The 18,455-nt window shown below is 34.5% G+C and overlaps 1 protein-coding gene across 4 annotated transcripts in view; it reads right to left on the bottom strand.

Annotated features, from left to right (window-relative positions):
- Nucleotides 1–18,455, bottom strand: part of LOC106875477 (translin-associated factor X-interacting protein 1) — a 153,293-nt gene that overhangs the window by 35,030 nt on the left and 99,808 nt on the right. For all 4 annotated transcript variants that reach the window (XM_014923636.3, XM_089351163.1, XM_089351165.1 and 1 more), the window contains exon 13: nt 17,067–17,300. In XM_014923636.3, coding sequence (XP_014779122.1) covers nt 17,067–17,300 — 234 coding nt within the window. The remainder of the gene's footprint in view (nt 1–17,066; nt 17,301–18,455) is intronic.

Raw genomic sequence — 18,455 nt, 5'->3', positions numbered from 1 at the left:
TCACATTTAATGTGGCTGTGTGGTAAGATGCTTGCTTCCCAACCACATGATTTTGGTTCAGTTCCACTGCATGGCACCTTGGGCAAATATATTCTACTATAGCCTCAGGCTGGCTGAAGCCTTGTGAGTAGATTTTGTACACAGAAACTGAAAGAAGGCCATTGTAAATATGTATATATATATATATATATATATATATATATATATATATATATATATATTGATATATATACTAGCAGAGATACCCGGCATTGCCCGAATTACATGCAATTGAAGAATGAGAATTTTGTGTTATATTTTCTGTAAGGAACTGGAATACATATGATTCGAATTTCATGAAAATTGCACATGAGGGTTCTTTCCCTCTTTACACACCCTAAAAAAATTCTAATCATGAGACATGTATCCCATACTATTGATCTTTATGCGCATATTCCAAAATTTCAGTCTTCTGGAACCAGTAAAAAGGATTTTGCTCCTGAAAAATGGAATTCATGGAGCTCTAAAATCCTGTTGGGGGTGGGTGTGTTAATGTCAACCAGAGAAGTTGAATTATTGGGAATGTTTTTAACTTGGGTCTTATAGTATGCTTGTATATATGTGAGAGTATAGTCTCACTTTAATAGTTTCAGTATGAAATTGAAAGTATTTGAATTTACAGTAGCGATATGTTACTGTTTCACTTTTGACACGTAATACTGAAATAGTGGAGGAGATATGATATTACTGAGCGCTCGAACTATGCAAGAAGTTAAAAAATTTTTTGGCCTAAGACACTACATGGACCCTAAAAGGATTTTGCTCCTGAAAAATGGAGCTCTAAAATGTGGGAGTTAAGGCCCCTATTGGGGGTGGGTATATTATTGTCAACCAGAGAAGTTGAATTGTTGGGAATCTTTTTAACTTGTGTGTAATATGTATTGTCTGAATTTCTTTGAAATAGGAAATATATGTATGTTCACTGGGTTTGTAAAAGAGAGCAAAGCTACAGGAAAGCAAAAGACGAATGATCATGATAATCAGTCAGCTACTGTAGCCTAGTTGTTACTACTCCCCAATGTAGGATTCCTCACCATACAGGTGACAGGCACAGCTGTAAGATGCATTACGGACCTATAGCAATTGGAAGGGCATGACCCAATTGAAATAACAACGTGTGACGCTTGGAGTAAAGGGAAATGAAAGTGTCGCCTCTGGAGTTTGCAAATGACCACTATACCGATAGGTAACTGTGCAGAAAAAATTTATAATCGATAAATGTCTTAGAACAACCAGTCACTCATCTGTGAAGGCCTTGAAATCAATGTTATCAACTAGGGAGTATGTGTGTCGCAGTGATAATAAAAAGACTCAAAGGAGGTCTGCAACGAAAGAATTTTACTGAACACTTTGCAAGTGAATCAGTGGAGGCAAAGATGCGTCTCATTTACTTGACAATTTATGCACCACATTGCAGAAATCACAATGTAAGTATAGCTGAAAGGATAGTCTTACACTGTTGTACCATTGAATTAAAATAATGCTCATCTGTTATGGTCGGGTGACCCTATAGCTTCCAATGGTACAACTGTATTCGTCTTTGCTGAGGAAAAATGAGTAAATTGTGGGTGTGAAGTCCCCATGAAGGGGTCTTTGTAACTTCTAAGAAGAAGAAATTTTAGAAACATTACTTTATTTGTGTGTAATATATATGGTTAAAATTTCATCAACATCAAAAATATATGAATTTTCATGGGGGTTATGGCTGTTATGCATAGAATATAATTTCCAAATTTCATAAAGATCCATTCAATACTTTTGACGTAGTTTTAGATAAGAAAACAAATGACTAATGTGTGTTTGTGTGCATGTATATGTGTGTGTGTGATGGTTGTATATATATATAGATACCTGTATGCATGTATATATATGTATATATGTGTACATATTACATGTATGCATATAGATCTATATCTATATATATATCTATACATATACGTGTACATATGCATCTATATGTATACATATACATCTCTCTCTCTCTCTCTTTTTTTCTCTCTCTCTCTTTCTCTCTCTCCCTTTCTCTCTCTCTCTCTCTCTCTCTCTCTCTCTCTCTCTCTCTCTATATATATATATATATATATATATATATATATATATATACACACACACCATTAAAGTGAAAGTATCTGTCATTACAGTATCGAAATGTGATTGTTTCAGTTAGTGGAATAGTTTCATTTTTAAAGTGAAAGTATTTGACATGAGTGTTTTTGTTTCACTTTTGACACGTAATACTTAAATAGTGGAGGAGATATTATGTTGCCGTGGGCTCGAACTATGCTAGAAGTTAAAAAATTTTTTTGACTAAAACACAACTGGAACCCTAAGTAAGATATGTGTAAAATTTGAATGAAATTGGTTGCGTAGTTCTCGAGTTTTAGGGATTCACACACACACACACACAGACAGACAGACAGACAGATTCCCATTTTTATATATATACTAGCAGAAACACCAGGCGTTGCCAGTGTTAAAGAGAATAATGAAATCTAAAAACACCGTCTAGACTACGCAACCCTCAACTGTTAGTAGCTACGATACCATATTTCTACATTAATAACTCTCCAATCCATGCCAGCATGGAACATAGACATTAAATGGAATGCTAGAAGAAAGTTTTCAACTCATATGTATATAAAGTAAATACACGTAATTCAGAAACACGTTTTGTGTATTTTATTTCGTAACCAAACAAACAGGTACAGATTATAAATAATGAAAGGCCAATTTTGGTGATTCATTTGAAAGAGCTAGTAGAGAGACAATGCGATGATAAATCTGAGGTTGGATCTTGAAAGTTTGGATGAATGCTGCCTCAGTTAAATCTCTTGTGGTTCCAAATGATGTCATCTGTAGTACAGCGTCGTATTGTCTAATTTTGTTTTGCAAATGTTAGAAATCTTGGTCAGTTGATGATAACAATTTCTTCAATAGCTCTGGAGGTTGGGGATTGTGGAATTGTTGGGAATGTTTTTAACTTTGGTGTTATACGTATTGCTTGAATTTCTTTGACATGAAATATATGTATTTTCACTGGGTTTGTAAAAGAGAGTTGTGTAGTTCTCGAGTTTTAGGGATTCACACAGACACACAGATAGACAGACACACATTCTCATCTTTATATATAGAGATATATATATACACACACACACGCACCCAAACACACGTATATATATGTATATCAATATAAATATATGAAAGTCAATGAAGTTTCGTAAAAGAAGGTGATCATGTACATACTTTCTTGCTGTTGTGATTATAACACCTCGTTGTAAACAATGTTCCTTGTTTTCTCTTGTGGAGCATATGCAAATAGGTTTTTTTTGCTACCCACTCTTGAGCAGCCAACATACAGTTGTCCATGTGAGAAGCAGGGCTCTTCCAAGAGCAGACCAGCTACAGACAGTGCTCATCTGTTATGTTAGGGTTAAAATTTCATCAACATCAAAAATATATGAATTTTCATGGGAGTTATGGCCGTTATGCATAGAATATAATTTCCAAATTGCAGACAAAATTTACAATCGATAAATGGCTAAGAACAACCAGTCTCTCATCTGGGAAGGCCTTGAAATGAATGTTACCAACTGGGGACTATGTGTGTCGCAGTGATAATAAAAAGACTCAAAGGAGGTCTGCAACGAAAGAATTTTACTGAACACTTTGCAAGTGAATCAGTGGAGGCAAAGATGCGTCTCATTTACTTGACAATTTATGCACCACATTGCAGAAATCACAATGTAAGTATACCTGAAAGGGTAGTCTTACACTGTTGTACCGTTGAATTACAAATAATGCTCACCTGTTATGTTCGGGTTAAAATTTCATCAACATCAAAAATATATGAATTTTCATGGGAGTTATGGCCGTTATGCATAGAATATAATTTCCAAATTTCATAAAGATCCATTCAGTACTTTTGACGTAGTTTTGGATAAGAAAACAAATGACTAATGTGTGTGTTTGTGTGCATGTGTATGTGTATGATGGGTGTATATATGTATAGATATCTGTATGCATGTATATATATGTATATATGTGTACATATTACATGTACATCTATATATATATACATCTACACATATGTATACATATACATGTATGCATATAGATCTATATCTATATATATATATATCTAGACATATACGTGTACATATACATCTATATGTATACATATACATCTCTCTCTCTGAAAGTATCTGTCATTACAGTATCGAAATGTGATTGTTTCAGTTAGTGGAATAGTTTCATTTTTAAAGTGAAAGTATTTGACATGAGTGTTTTTGTTTCACTTTTGACACGTAATACTTAAATAGTGGAGGAGATATTATGTTGCCGTGGGCTCGAACTCTGCAAGAAGTTAAAAAATTTTTTTGACTAAAACACAACTGGAACCCTAAGTAAGGCATCTGTAAAATTTGAATGAAATTGGTTGCGTAGTTCTCGAGTTTTAGGGATTCACACACACAGACAGACACACATTCTCATTTATATATATATATATATATATATATATATATATATATATATGTGCCTGTGTTTATCCCCCACCACCACTTGACAACCAGTGTTGGTATGTTTCAAAATAGATTGATTGAATCAGTACTAGTCTTAAAAAAAAAAAAAATAGGTACCAGGGATGATTCATTTGACTAAATTTTCTTCAAGGTGGTGCCCCAGTATGACAGAAACAAGTAAAAGATAAAAGACAAAAAGATGAATCATTAATGTATTATATAATACTGCTTATTGAAATTATATAGGTTACTCAAAATTGACACAAATACATTCTTACACATATATATATGCCTATACTTCTTTATCTGACTACTGACAGGATGTTGACAAAGAAGTAAGGAAGAATTCTTTGTATTATAAAACAAAAAGCATAATATTTTTTCAGTTATATCATAACTTCAAAGTAAATTTGTTTCATATAGAAACAATTTCTGAATGTGATTTTCTTTCAAATAGAATGTATTTGAAATGTACTGAATGTGATCAATGCAACCTCTGTAATCATGGAAAGAAAGAAAAATATGAAACGCAAGTCTGAATTTATTATGGTATTTGACTATTGTTGAACTAAATCTAATCCATGATTTTGTAGTCTCCTGACAATGTAAAGTTCTTAGAGTATTTGTTATCAAATATGAAACCTTAAGTAAAATATATGCTTTTACAACTTAAACAATGAGAGGAGTGAAAAGCATAGCATCAGTATTGATTTCTTTCAAAGAAACCAATCGCTGTTTCATATGAAGCCGATCTAGAGTTCAGTGAGCCAACTCTATAATATTGATTTCTTTTCCAAGCCACATGGCCACAAATTTCTTAAGAGAAGTGAATCAGATGAAATGACTTTTGACATGAAAGCCTTTCTCAAAAGCATTAGCAATGTAATTGGATTGTACTGATATGAACCAGAAATTAAAATAAAGTTGCACAATAAGACCAAGAGCCTACCATATACTCATCAACCACAAATCAACACAATTTTGTTATTTTAAATTTAATTAATTATGTTTTCTAATGCTCATCATTAAAATATAAGTAATACTGGTTTCAAATTTTGGCACAAGGCCAGCAGTTTTGGAGAAGGTGATAAATAGATTACATCAACCCCAGTGTTCAACTGGTACTTATTTTACTGACCCCCTAAAGGAGGAAAAGCAAAGTCAACTTCAGGCAAAGTTGACCTCAGGCAAAGTCGACCTCAGTGGAATTTGAACTCAGAATGTAAACAAAGTATATGTAATATTGTTAACAAGCAAAAAAAGAAGAAAAAAAACTGTATTAATTTATATCCCTCAGTATTTTTGGTTCAAATCATAGAAAGACAATTTTTATAATTTTTATACAAGACAAAACCTCTAGTTTCTAAAAGGATTGGAAGATTTATAGTGAGAAATTACCATATGGATTTAATAGTTAGCTACAAGGTGAACTTTCTTTTATAGAGATGGTATCACACACAGAGTCAACTCTGGATTAATAAAACTATAATTTGACCAAGATAGAGTTTGAACTAAGAATCAAGATTAAACTAAGTCTATCACCTACAGAAATGTGAAGTCAACACTACTGGGTTTTGCAGAGCTCAGAACGTAAAGGACAAAACCAAATACTGGAAAGCATTTAGTTTGTTATGCTATAGTTTCTTCTAAGTCACAGCTGTTATGGAATTTCTTTCTTTTGTTAGCAAGGCAATTTTATGATGATGTAACGATTCAACTTGATCACTGTCTTAATAATAATAATAATAATAATAATAATAATAATAATAATAATAATAATAATTATTATTATTATTATTATTATTATTATTATTATTATTATTATGCCCTGATGCAGTACCAGACAGTGGCTCTCATGGTTTTGGATCTTAATTGATTGAAAGTGTTATCATGTACATTGTTTTGTCTTGGTATATATGCTTTGAATTACATGAAGATATTTTGCTACTGTCCCTGCCACTTGCTCTCCCTAAACTTTCAGTCATACTGTAACATCTCTTATCTTTCACTCACCCTAGGATGCTGGGTGTGTCTCTGTGAATGATTGCAACAAACATGCAAATTAAAAGTAAATAATAATAATCATCATAATATCATCAACAACAACTATTATTATTATTATTATTATTATTATTATTATTATTATTATTATTATTATTGTTATTATCATTATTGTTGTTGTTGTTGTTGTTGTTTCTAATTTAGACACAAGGCCACCAGTTTAGTCTTAACATCAACAGAAAAAAGAGCTTAGTAAATTATATTTATCTCAGTATGTGACTGGTACTTTATTTAATTTACTTTGGAAGAGTCAAAGACAAAGTTGACTTTAGCAAGATTTGAACTCAGAATGTAAAAATCCAGAAGAACAATGTATTTCAATTAATTCTGTTATGATTCTGCCAATCCATCACCTGTCTGTGATACTGATATTAGTGAGTGCCAACTAGGAGAATATAATAACAAGAAGGGGCATACATGAGGAAAGTGAATTTGATGTGAATAGCTTTGATGACAATCAATGGGGGACCCTTGAAAAACTGAAATGGATACTAGAAGGACTGAAGACCCTAGAGACAGTTAATTTGAGGACAGTGGAGTGAAACAAGATTTAAGAAAGAACATGGTAAGATTATCTGTGAGAATAAAAACATATCAACGCACGATATATTAGTATGTGCTAATGCAGTGGGAGAATGTTGGGAATAAAAAGAAAGGACAAAAGAAGAACCAAGCAGATGCTAATGGAGACCATTAGAAGCGGGATAAATGAAAAATGTAAAGAAAAGTAGTTTAGAGAAAATGAATCACATGAAGAAAAATGGAATTGGGACAACAATTGAAGAACAAAAGCTGTCAAAATCAGAGAGTCAAAAGAAACAAACAATATAAGGAAAATTGTTTTCTTCAATCAAATCAGAAACGTCCATTTGGCACTCTTCAAGATAATGAGAAAAATGATAACATGAAACAGAATACTGAAGAAAGAAAACTATTTTGAAAAGAAATTTGGGGAAAGTGCCAAGTACAATAATAAAGCACAATGGATAAAGCCAGTGGAAAATTACACTGAAAATGTTGAGATGTAAGAGGATTTTACCATCATGAAAGAAAATATTCTCAAGAAATTGATAAAGATAAGAAAACTGGACCAGATCTTGTTCATGGTTACTGGATGAAAATAATCAATTTAACTGTATAACTTGGCAGGTTACAAATCTCCATGAAACTATACTGACACAGCTGAATGAGTATTGGACAAGGTAGAATCTATCACTCTGGTTAAAATAAGAAGAAATTTGTCTGATATTGAAAGAGAAGTTAAAAGGAAACATTGCCTTTAATTATTTATTGACCAGTTACATATCTACATCCTATGTGGAAACTCCTAGTGGGGATAATTACTACTACTACTACTAATAATAATAATAATACCACCATGACCACGACGACGACCACCACCACTACCATGTTGTCATCGTTGTCATCATCATCATCGTCATTATTATTATTTAAAGTTCTTGATCCATGCAGGCAAGGATTTGATGGTTTAACAGGATCTGATGAACTGGAGACCTGTGTTCAGTTCCAGTGGTAGCTTTCGTATGTTTTCTGTGGCTGGATGCCCTTCCTAATGCAAATCACTTTGCAGAGTGCACTGGTACCTTTTTTCTTTTTGGCACCAGCTCAAGTAAAATTGTCAAGTAATTTCCCAGACAAAGAAAAGGCTACTTCAACTTAGTGGGGTTTAGTAGAGAGGGATGTGACTTTGTGCCAGTTGTTGAGGAGCTAAAGTATGATAAAAGGGTCTGGAACAGGTGCTGTCATTCTAGAGAAGAGATACCTTATGAGAAACATTGAATATCTTACAAACAGATAGGCTGTCAAAAGTGAAGCAAAAGAACAAACGAATAATTAAAACTTGATATGATGGTCTTGAAGAATAGCTAAAAGAGAACAAAAAATTTAAGCATCAATGGATGGATTGTAGAAAAGTTCATGATCATGTCTCAGGCTTAAGTGTCAGGCGTTGTCTAGAATTGTTAAAGATTGTGAAGTAGATTAGATGATACAGAAGATACTGGCTCAAGAGAAGCAGAACTGTTCACCCATAAGTAGAATGAGCAACAATACAGTTGAGAGTAGAGGTGAACTCCTTCAGTCACAAATGACCATGGGATTGCACCTAGAAAGTTCCCCTCCAAGGGATAAGTTTGGTCAAGGTCGTTTTGTGGAAGACCAGTAGCCACACATGTATATCAGTCTCCCTTCTCCATGCCACCAAAAGAAAGGCAAAGGCTGATACATCTTGGCACCAGTGACATTGAAACTCATTTCTACAGCTGAGTGAACAGGAGCAACATGAAATAAAGTGTCTTGCTCAAGAATACAACACATAGCCTGGTGTAGGAATTGAACTCACAACTCACAATTGTACACTAGATGTTCCAACCACTGAGCCATGAGTCTTCACTGAGGTGAGACTATATTGAAGTATGCAATGAAAATCTTTACTCAGTAAAACAAATTCAATTCTGCCATTTGTAAGCCAAATATATAATTTTCTGTTTAAATATTTGTTGATATACAAAAATTACAAAATAAAAAATGTCATGCAAACATTCTTTATTGTGAGTATAAATAATTCACTTAGACATCATTTACCATTTTGCTTATGTATCATGAAGTTTTGGTTAAGAAATGTTGTTAAAATTGTGGACAAAAATTATTATAAAATTCCCTTTGACATTCATTTTTAGCTAAATATATTACTAATACACATACAAATTCACAAATGTGAGAGTTTTTGCACAGTATCTCAACCTGCTAGAAATAGAAGTTAAGTCTCCTTCAAATCAGCTGAAAAAGAGACAACGTAACAATAACAAAATGTTGACTGGTAATATTTTTATGGAAAAATTATCAAAGTAAATAAATATATACATTATTTACATTATTTACAATTGACAGATATTTGTCTTCATCTTGTTTGTTGCTGACACAATATTTTGGCTGATATACCCTCCAAGCCTTCATCAGGTGTCTTGGGGAAATTTCGAACCTGGGTTCTCATTCCTAAGGTATTTTTCGATGTTATTATTATTATTATTATTATTATTATTATGGTGACCATAATAATAATAATAACATTGAACTTAGAATCTTGGGGTTATAATAATAATAATAATAATAATAATAATAATAATAATAATAATAATAATAATAATAATAATAACAGCATCGAAAAATACCTTAGGAATGAGAACCCAGGTGCGAAATTTCCCCAAGACACCTGATGAACGCTGGAGGGTACATCAGCCAAAACGTTGTGTTAACAACAAACAAGATGAGGACAAATAACCGTCAAACGTAAATAATGTACATAATTCCTCTCTTAAATGTAGAACTGTATTAAATAATTATATATATATATATATATATATATATATATATATATATATATAAATATATATATTACAAAATGTATATACTGAGTTTGCAAAAGATGAAATAAAATAATTTTGAAATAATTAGTTTTAGTTAAACAATATTAAAACAGCAGTGATTAAGCCTTTGATGAGAGAGACAACCTAAATTTCAACATTATGTAACATCTATTTATCACAGTATCACAGTGTTGGTAACAGCATCAGATGCTGTTATACACCAGTGGTCAGAATGTGCTTCCAATTCTTTCTTGATAGCACCATTCTTTTCCATCTTGACCCAAATTGCTTGACCAAATCGTCTTCCCATCGTCATGGAGGCCTTTTTCAACAGCTTGGATATCACTCAGCAACTGCACAGGTCCACTTGTTGCCTGTGAAAATTGTGACATGTCCAGCCCAGTGGAACTTATGCTTTCAGTATTCAGTGATCACATGTCTCTCCACTCCTTTCATGAATTATTTCATTTCAAATGTGCTCTCTTGATGATATTCCTAACACAGACCCTAACAAATAGTCCTTTGTGTTGTTACCAATCAACGGTCTATCCTTTTTGTAGTAGCCCACATCTCACTTGTGTAAAAGAACACAAGTAGGACAGTACTGTTGAAAAGTCTGGCATATATGGTATTGTCTAGCTTTGTTTGGAGTACAACTTTTATTGAGTTAAATGTCTTCCATCTTGCCCTTATTCTCTTAAAGATTTCAGCATTCATATCATCATCATTATCATTTAACGTCTGCTTTCCATGCTAGCATGGGTTGAACGATTTGACTGAGGACTGGCGCACCAGATGGCTGATCTGGCGGAGTTTCTGCAGCTGGATTCCCTTCCTAACACCAACCACTCTGAGAGTGTAGTGGGTGTTTTTACGTGTCACTGGCACAAGGGCCAGTCAGGTGGTACTGGCAACAGCCATGCTAAAATGATGTTTTTTACATGCCACCTGCACAGGAGCCAGTCCAGTGTCACTGGCAATGACCACACTCGAATGTTTTTTCACGTGCTACCGGCACAAGTGCCAATAAGGCGACGCTGGTAACGATCATGCTCAAATGGTGCTTTTTATGTGCCACCAGCACAGAAGCCAGACAGCTGCTCTGGCAATGATCACGCTTGGACGGTGTTGTTAGCGCTCCAATGGCATGGGTACCAGTCATCGAATTTGGTTCAATTTCGATTTCGATTTCATATCTTGGAGCATATTGACTGTGTGCCCTAAGTAGACATACCCCTTTACCTCTTTGATTTCATTGCTTCCTACCTCTATTTGGCCTTGTGCTATGCCTTCTGGCCACATATATTTTGTTTTTATGTGGTTCATTCTAAGTCTTGCAGCTAAGCTCTGAGTGTTAAGTTCTGTTAGTATGGTTTGAAGTTGGTCTATAGTTTCAGTGATGAGGACGATACCATCTGCGAATCAAAGATGTGCTAGTTGCTTGCCATTGATGTTTGCACCACTTGCCCAGTTGATGTCCTTGACCATTTGCAGAAATGCAGTAAAAAGCTTTGGAGAGATGCTATCACCTTATTTGACACCGTTCTCAGTTGGGATCCTTATTGGTGGTGATAGCAAAGCTACATCTGTTGTGCATCCAGAGTTCATATTTCTGAGCAGTTTGATGCATTGTGCTTCGATACCTTGCATTTCCAGCAATTTCAACACTGCAGGCCTTTTTGTAAATAACAAAAACAATTCAAAGAGGAAGTTTGTATTCGTTTGTTTGTTCTATGAGCTGTGTTAGAGTGAGTACATGCTCTATAGTGATATAGTTCTTACAGAAACCTGCTTGCTCTCTCGGCTGTTCATTGTTAAGGTGTTTTGATAATCTGGTGACTATGACATTTGTAAACAGCTTATAGAGGTGAGACTAAAGGCATATGGGACTATAGTTTTTTTATTTTTTAAAATATTCTTTATAACCCTTTTTATAAAGCAAGATGGTATTTGACTATTTTCAGACAGCGTTTGAAATGTAGAATGAAGATTTTCCACAGCTCTTCACCACCTCTTCTTAACATCTTTGTTGTGATGCCATCTTCCTCAGGAGCTATATGTCTTCATAAGTTTCAGGGCATTTTCAATTTCACTGATCAAACATTTTTGGTGGTGTGGGATTGAGCTTTACTGATGATTTAAAATAGTTGGTGCAGAATCCAAATTGAGATACACAATTTTGTGTTTTTTCTTTACAGAAAATCCTGTGACATTTGCCTCGGAAAAATAACAGTCATTAAAATGGTCTTTTGACTCCCTCCATATCACTGGAATGGCAAAAGGCATGCACTTCTTATTGAACCAGTCCCATATGCCATTTGAACAAGCTGAACAGATAAAATGTGGTGCCCATAGCTTGTCCTGATCTCCAAGAGGACACTCAAAGTATAGCTTATAAATCTTCTTGATCTCTGGTGTTATTGCACATTTTTGAGCTTTCACAATAAATTCTCCACAGACATAACAAAACACATCAGGACGATTTCTACACTGTCTCGACATTTTTAACACTGTAAAACAAGTAAGGAAATAGATACAAATCGTTATACTTATATCGAATTTGAGATGATGAAATATTTCATCAGACCAATTATGACTGGACAATTTGAGATGTTGAAATACCTATTTCATCAAACAAAAGTTCATTGGTTAATTTAAGATGATGAAATATTGCATCTGAACTATACAACAATAAATAATGTAGTTTATTTTAAAGGTATGTTTCCATGATGCAAATGAAATACATTGGTGCACCAGCATGACCGCAGCCACTTGGCTGAAACACATAAATAAATAAATACACATCATTAATTGGAATTTCTATATAATGCATGAAAAAAAAAAAAATGCACCCTTTAAAAGTCTAGCCAGGCTCATGGGCCCAGTTTCCAGGTTTCAATGGCGTATGTGTTCTCCAGCTGGATGGGACGCCGGTCCATCGCAGCGTTACTCATTTTTGCCAGCTGAGTGGACTGGAGCAACGTGAAATGAAGTGTTTTGCTCAAGAACACAATGCATCACCTGGTCCAGGAATCGAAACCACAATCTTATGATCATGGTGCTGACACCCTAACCACTAAGTCATGTGCCTCCACAAATAATAAATGCACCCTTTTAAAGCCTAGCCAGGTTTATGGGCCCGGTTTCCCAGTTTCAATGGCGTATGTGTTCCCCAGCTGGATGGGACGCCAGTCCATCGCAGCGTTACTCATTTTTGCCAGCTGAGTACACTGGAGCAACGTAAAATGAAGTGTTTTGCTCAAAAACACAATGCGTCGCCCGGTCCAGGAATTGTAACCACAATCTTACGATCATGATGGTGACACCCTAACCACTAAGCCACGCGCCTCCACATATAATGCATGAGGTAGAACCAAAAAACTTTCTCATGTTGAAAAGTGTACGAGATATAAAAAAAAAACTAATTGTATATTTGAAATCAGCATTAAAAACTACACTAAGTACACCTTGACATATGCTTGATGAACAATACTTGTTGACCAGTGTTATTATTATTGTTGTCGTTTTGCTGTTGTTGTTAATATTGGTGGTGGTGGTGGTGGTGGTGATGGTAGTAGTAGTAGCAGTAGCAGCAGGAGTTGTAGCCGTAGTAGTAGTAGTAGCAGCAGCAGCAGCAGTAGTAGTAATAGCAGTAGTAGCAGCAAAAGACCAACTGCGGTGCTATGAGTAGTAGTAGTAGTAGTAGTAGTAGTAGTGGTAGTAGTAGTTGTAGTAGCAGCAGTAGTAGTAGTAGTAGCAGTAGTAGCAGCAAAAAACCAACTGCGGTGCTATGACGATTGAATCTTTAGCATTTACATACTTGACAATAATATTTATTAACACCCCATATAATATTTTAGATGACTGCAGTTAGGTACTTGCAATGTAAATACAGACATTCTTTTCAAAGCAGAATATAAAGAAAAAAATTACATTTGGATGGTGCCAACTGTCTCAAACCATAAAATGTTAATGTGTCTAAATTATATTCAATCTAATGAGGCAGTATATGTTGACAAACTCAGAAGTTGAGGTGACTCAACATGGTTGAAATCCTGATTGTTCAATGTCTCTCACAGTTTTTTTTTTTCAGAATTATTTAGCAATAAGACAAAATGCAGATAATGACTTCCATCTGAAGAAATGTTTTCATTACATACCTCGCCTCCCCTATCTCTTATCTTTCTGTAAATCTGTACATTGGTTTTGAATTTTGGCACAACGCCAGCAATATCATGGGAGGGGGATAACAAATTACATTAAGCCAGTGATCAACTGGTACCTATCTTATCAAAACCGAAAGGATGAAAAGCAAAGTTAGCTTTGGCAGAATTTGAACTCAGAATGTAAAGATGTATGAAATACCATTGAGCATTTTGTCTAGCCTGCTAATGATTTTGCCAGGTTGCCACCTTAATCTCCTGCAAATTAATAAATTGATTTAATATAATTTACTGTTTAATAGACCCTTGATTTCTGACTGTGTTGTACTGAAGAGATCCAACTAGATTGAAACAACAGCTTTGATAAGGATTCTATGATTAAAAAATTAAAAGTTGAATTGAAAGAAAACACTGGGCAACAAAATTTTTTTTTTGTCTGGTGCATGGAATATTTCAATGAATTCTTAAGTGATATTGCTTGCTAAATTAAGAAATAACTTCAGAGCCATATTTGTTTGAGATGGCTAGTCTTTCTTAACATAGTGGTTTACCCGGTCTCTACTGTCCCACATGCAAAGAAAGCATGGGTATTTGGTATAACCAAATTGTTGTCCCATGAGAAAATTCACCATCTTTAAGTCAACGCAGATTACCCATTTACAATCATGACACAAAATCTTCTCTAAAACCAACTTAATTTTTTCATATTTTTCCTTCAGAGTTGTTGAGTGGCTGAGTGGGACAGAGCCATACACATTTCCATTGTGCAACAACACACATTTTAAACTACATTTAGAGCTGTCTATGAAAAGATGCCGTTCCTCTGGTTTGTATTTCTCAATGCCAAGTTTATTAAGAAGCCCATTGACATCTCTACAGTAAACCAGCTCTTCCTCTTTTGTGAAGAAAGAAAGGAACTCTTCATGCTGACTCTGATAAAAGGTTATACGAACAACATTTTCTAGAAGATTCTTCTCTTTCAGTTGGGAAGCCAAAAGTTCTGCAGAATTTTTTGGGAGGTTCAAGTCATGGACTAGATCATTCAGCTCTACCTGGGAGAATAGCTGGGGTAAAGTCTCAACTGGAAAGTCTTGATACCTAGTGCCATCTTCAAGTGATGAATCTTCTTTAGCTGATGGTAAAGTTATCTGATGCAAGACATTGAAGACAAGAACAGGAAGCTCTTCACTGTGTGGAACCGGTCTAATAGCAGAGGCAAGATTAGGATAGACAAGCATTTGTTGATTATTCTGGTTAATACCCTTTGAATTTAGGTTACAAAAATAGCAGTCGTCCATGTGATTATACGGCTCAATAACTTAAAAACTGGATCTGATGGATCAAAAAGAAGGTTATATTTGAATTCAGGAGATTGATTTTGTATAGGAATGATGTCTATTTCCTAAACACCTAAAAACTTGTAGACCAGTGTAATTTAATGCAAATAAATGCATAAAAATAATATACTTTATTTCTTTCACTTCATTAAAAAAGAAAAAAAGGAAAAATAATAATATAGATGCTGAGCAAGATGATTCTCTCATTTGCAATAATGTACATTATTATCTTCATCGTCATTTAATATCACTTACATGGGTCAGACACAATTTGCTGAGGTAGATTTTCTAAGGCTGGATGCCTTTCCTGTTGCCAGCTTGCACTTGTTTCTAAGTAAGTGAATATATCTCCTTGGCTAGACATGTTCCACATGGAAGATTGGAAATGAACATCACTTGTATGACGGGGATACTCATTTACAATTATCATATGATGTCAAGACAAAGGGATACACAAACAAACACACACACAATAAAGATGATGATATATATATATATATATATATATATATATATATATATATATATATATATATATATGATAGATCACTAACCACTACACACATTTTTTTTCTCTCCTTGTTTTTTTCTGTGGAAGAGCGTAGGCTTGAAACGTTACAGGCTTTTTCAATTCCCGAGCGTTATACTAATACATCTATTTGTTTTCTACACCACCTGTCTTCGTCTGTTGTTTTTTTGTGAATTCTCCCTATATATATATATATATATATATATATAATATGCATGAATTGATCTGGATATTGCATCGAAATGATCATAGGTCATAATAAAGTTGTTACAATGGATCATCTTTTAGCTCTTAATTAAATCGATATAAATACAAAAACTCACTTGTGAGAATTTTGCTATGTTTGATAACAGATACAACATTTTTACCAAATTTTGGTATAAATCTATAAATACACAAACACACACACACACACACACACACATATATATATATATATATATATATATACACAACACAAGATCATCTCCTCCAATTCCCCCTCCCCTCTCAAAGATTCCTGTCTTGCAAAGTTACTTGGTGACTCTGCCAGTGCTGGTGCTACTTGAATAGCATCCAGTCCACATTGTAAAGTGGTTGGCATTTGGAAGGGCATCCAATAGTAAAAACCATGCCAAAACTGACCTCACCTGTGCTGGTTCTATGTAAACAGCACACATCCCACTCTGTAGAGTAGTTGGTGTTAGGAAGGCCTTCTGGCCATTAAAACCAAGCCAAAACAGACACAGAAGTATGGTACAGACTTCTGCCTGGCCAGCTCCTGTCAAATCATCCAACCCATGCCAGTACGGAAGGAGGACATTAAACGATGATGATGATGATGATGATGACATGACAAGAAGCTTCTTTCAGTTTATGTCAACCAGGTCCACTTACAAGGTTTTGGTCAGCCTAGGGCAATATTTGAAGACACTTGCCTCTGGTGTTATACATTGGGAATGAAACTTGATAACATATGGTAGGGAAGCAATCTTTTCAACTCCACTGCCACACCTTCACCTTCAAAATGAAAGAGAAAAACTAAATCATACCTCAGTGAATAACTGCTCATACTGGAAGTTATCTTCGCATTGCAGTTCTTTACTGGCAGCTTCAATAAATTCTGTCACAGTTTCAGGTGGACTCAAACTGAAGAAACTAGTTAAGACCTGTTGAAATTCACTCCTGGTAAATGTATCATTCTCCAATGCTTCATTGGAGTTTCGCAGGTAGGTGAGTAATGTTGATATGACTAATAGCTCAGAGTGGTAAATGCCTTCATCGATCTGGCAAAAATGAAAGAGAGAAAAATTTAACATTTAATCACAACATTGAGGACTGGGGCAGATGAAAATAACAATAATAATGGTTTCAAATTTTGGTACTAGGCTAGCAATTTTGGGGGAGGGAATAAGTCAGTTACATTGACCTTGGTAGCCAACTGGTACTTATTTTATTGACCCCCAAGAGGGATGAAAGGTGAAGTCGACCTTGGCAGAATCTGAACTTAGAATGTAAAAACGAGCAAAATGCTTCTAAGCATTTGGCCTGGTGTGATACTGATTCTGCCAGCTTGCAATATTTTACTGTTTGTTTGTCATTCAACTGTGACTAAGGTGGGGCACCATCTTGAAAGGATTTCCCTCCTTACCTATCAAAGGAGGCCCAAGCAGTTTCACATACACATATACACGCATGATGGAACTTCTACCTACCAAATTTAGTTGGAAAAATTGACCTCAATTCTTATTTTAAGTCTTGCACTTACTCTATGTTATGTTTTTTTTTTTAAACTTTACTAAATCATTAAGTTACAGGGAAGGCCTTGAATAGGTTTAGCTGAAGAAATTAACCCTAATTCTCATTTCAAGTCAGGTACTTATTCTATCAGTTTTTCACAACCTTTACTAAACCATTAAGGGTGTAAACAAATCAAAACTTGTTGTCAAGTGGAAAGGGGTACAAACACAAATATTCATACACACACATATACATTTATATGATGCCTTTCTGTGGTGTGTATCCTCTTTTTATTTGTGTGTGTGTGTAAATATGGTCCAAGGATGTAAGTGTAGGAAGTCTGTAAGCTTCAAAGAATAGGCAGCTAATATAGAGAACAAAAAATAGACTGTATATGATAAGATAAAACAATAATTTTTTTAGCATCATAAATTACACACTTTTCTCCATATTAAGGATACAAATAATTTTGATAAGCTGATAGTTTCTATCCAACTTACTGTGAACAAATAATTCTGTTAAAAATGTGAATAAAATCTCAAATTTAAAGGATTGGAACAAGTTAAATGTAAGCTACATATGTTTCTTAAATAACTGAAGAACATTATGCAAGCATTATGTAATGTACTCTCCTCAGCGCAGCTAGTCATCAGACTGAAGTTACCTCAATGAAGTTTACATTGCCTCAAGGAACTCTCAGG

The sequence above is a fragment of the Octopus bimaculoides genome, chromosome 4 (assembly GCF_046866305.1).
Source record: "Octopus bimaculoides isolate indiv1 chromosome 4, ASM4686630v1, whole genome shotgun sequence".
NCBI classification, from domain to species: Eukaryota; Metazoa; Mollusca; class Cephalopoda; order Octopoda; family Octopodidae; genus Octopus; species Octopus bimaculoides.
This window is presented reverse-complemented; position numbering and strand designations above follow the sequence as displayed.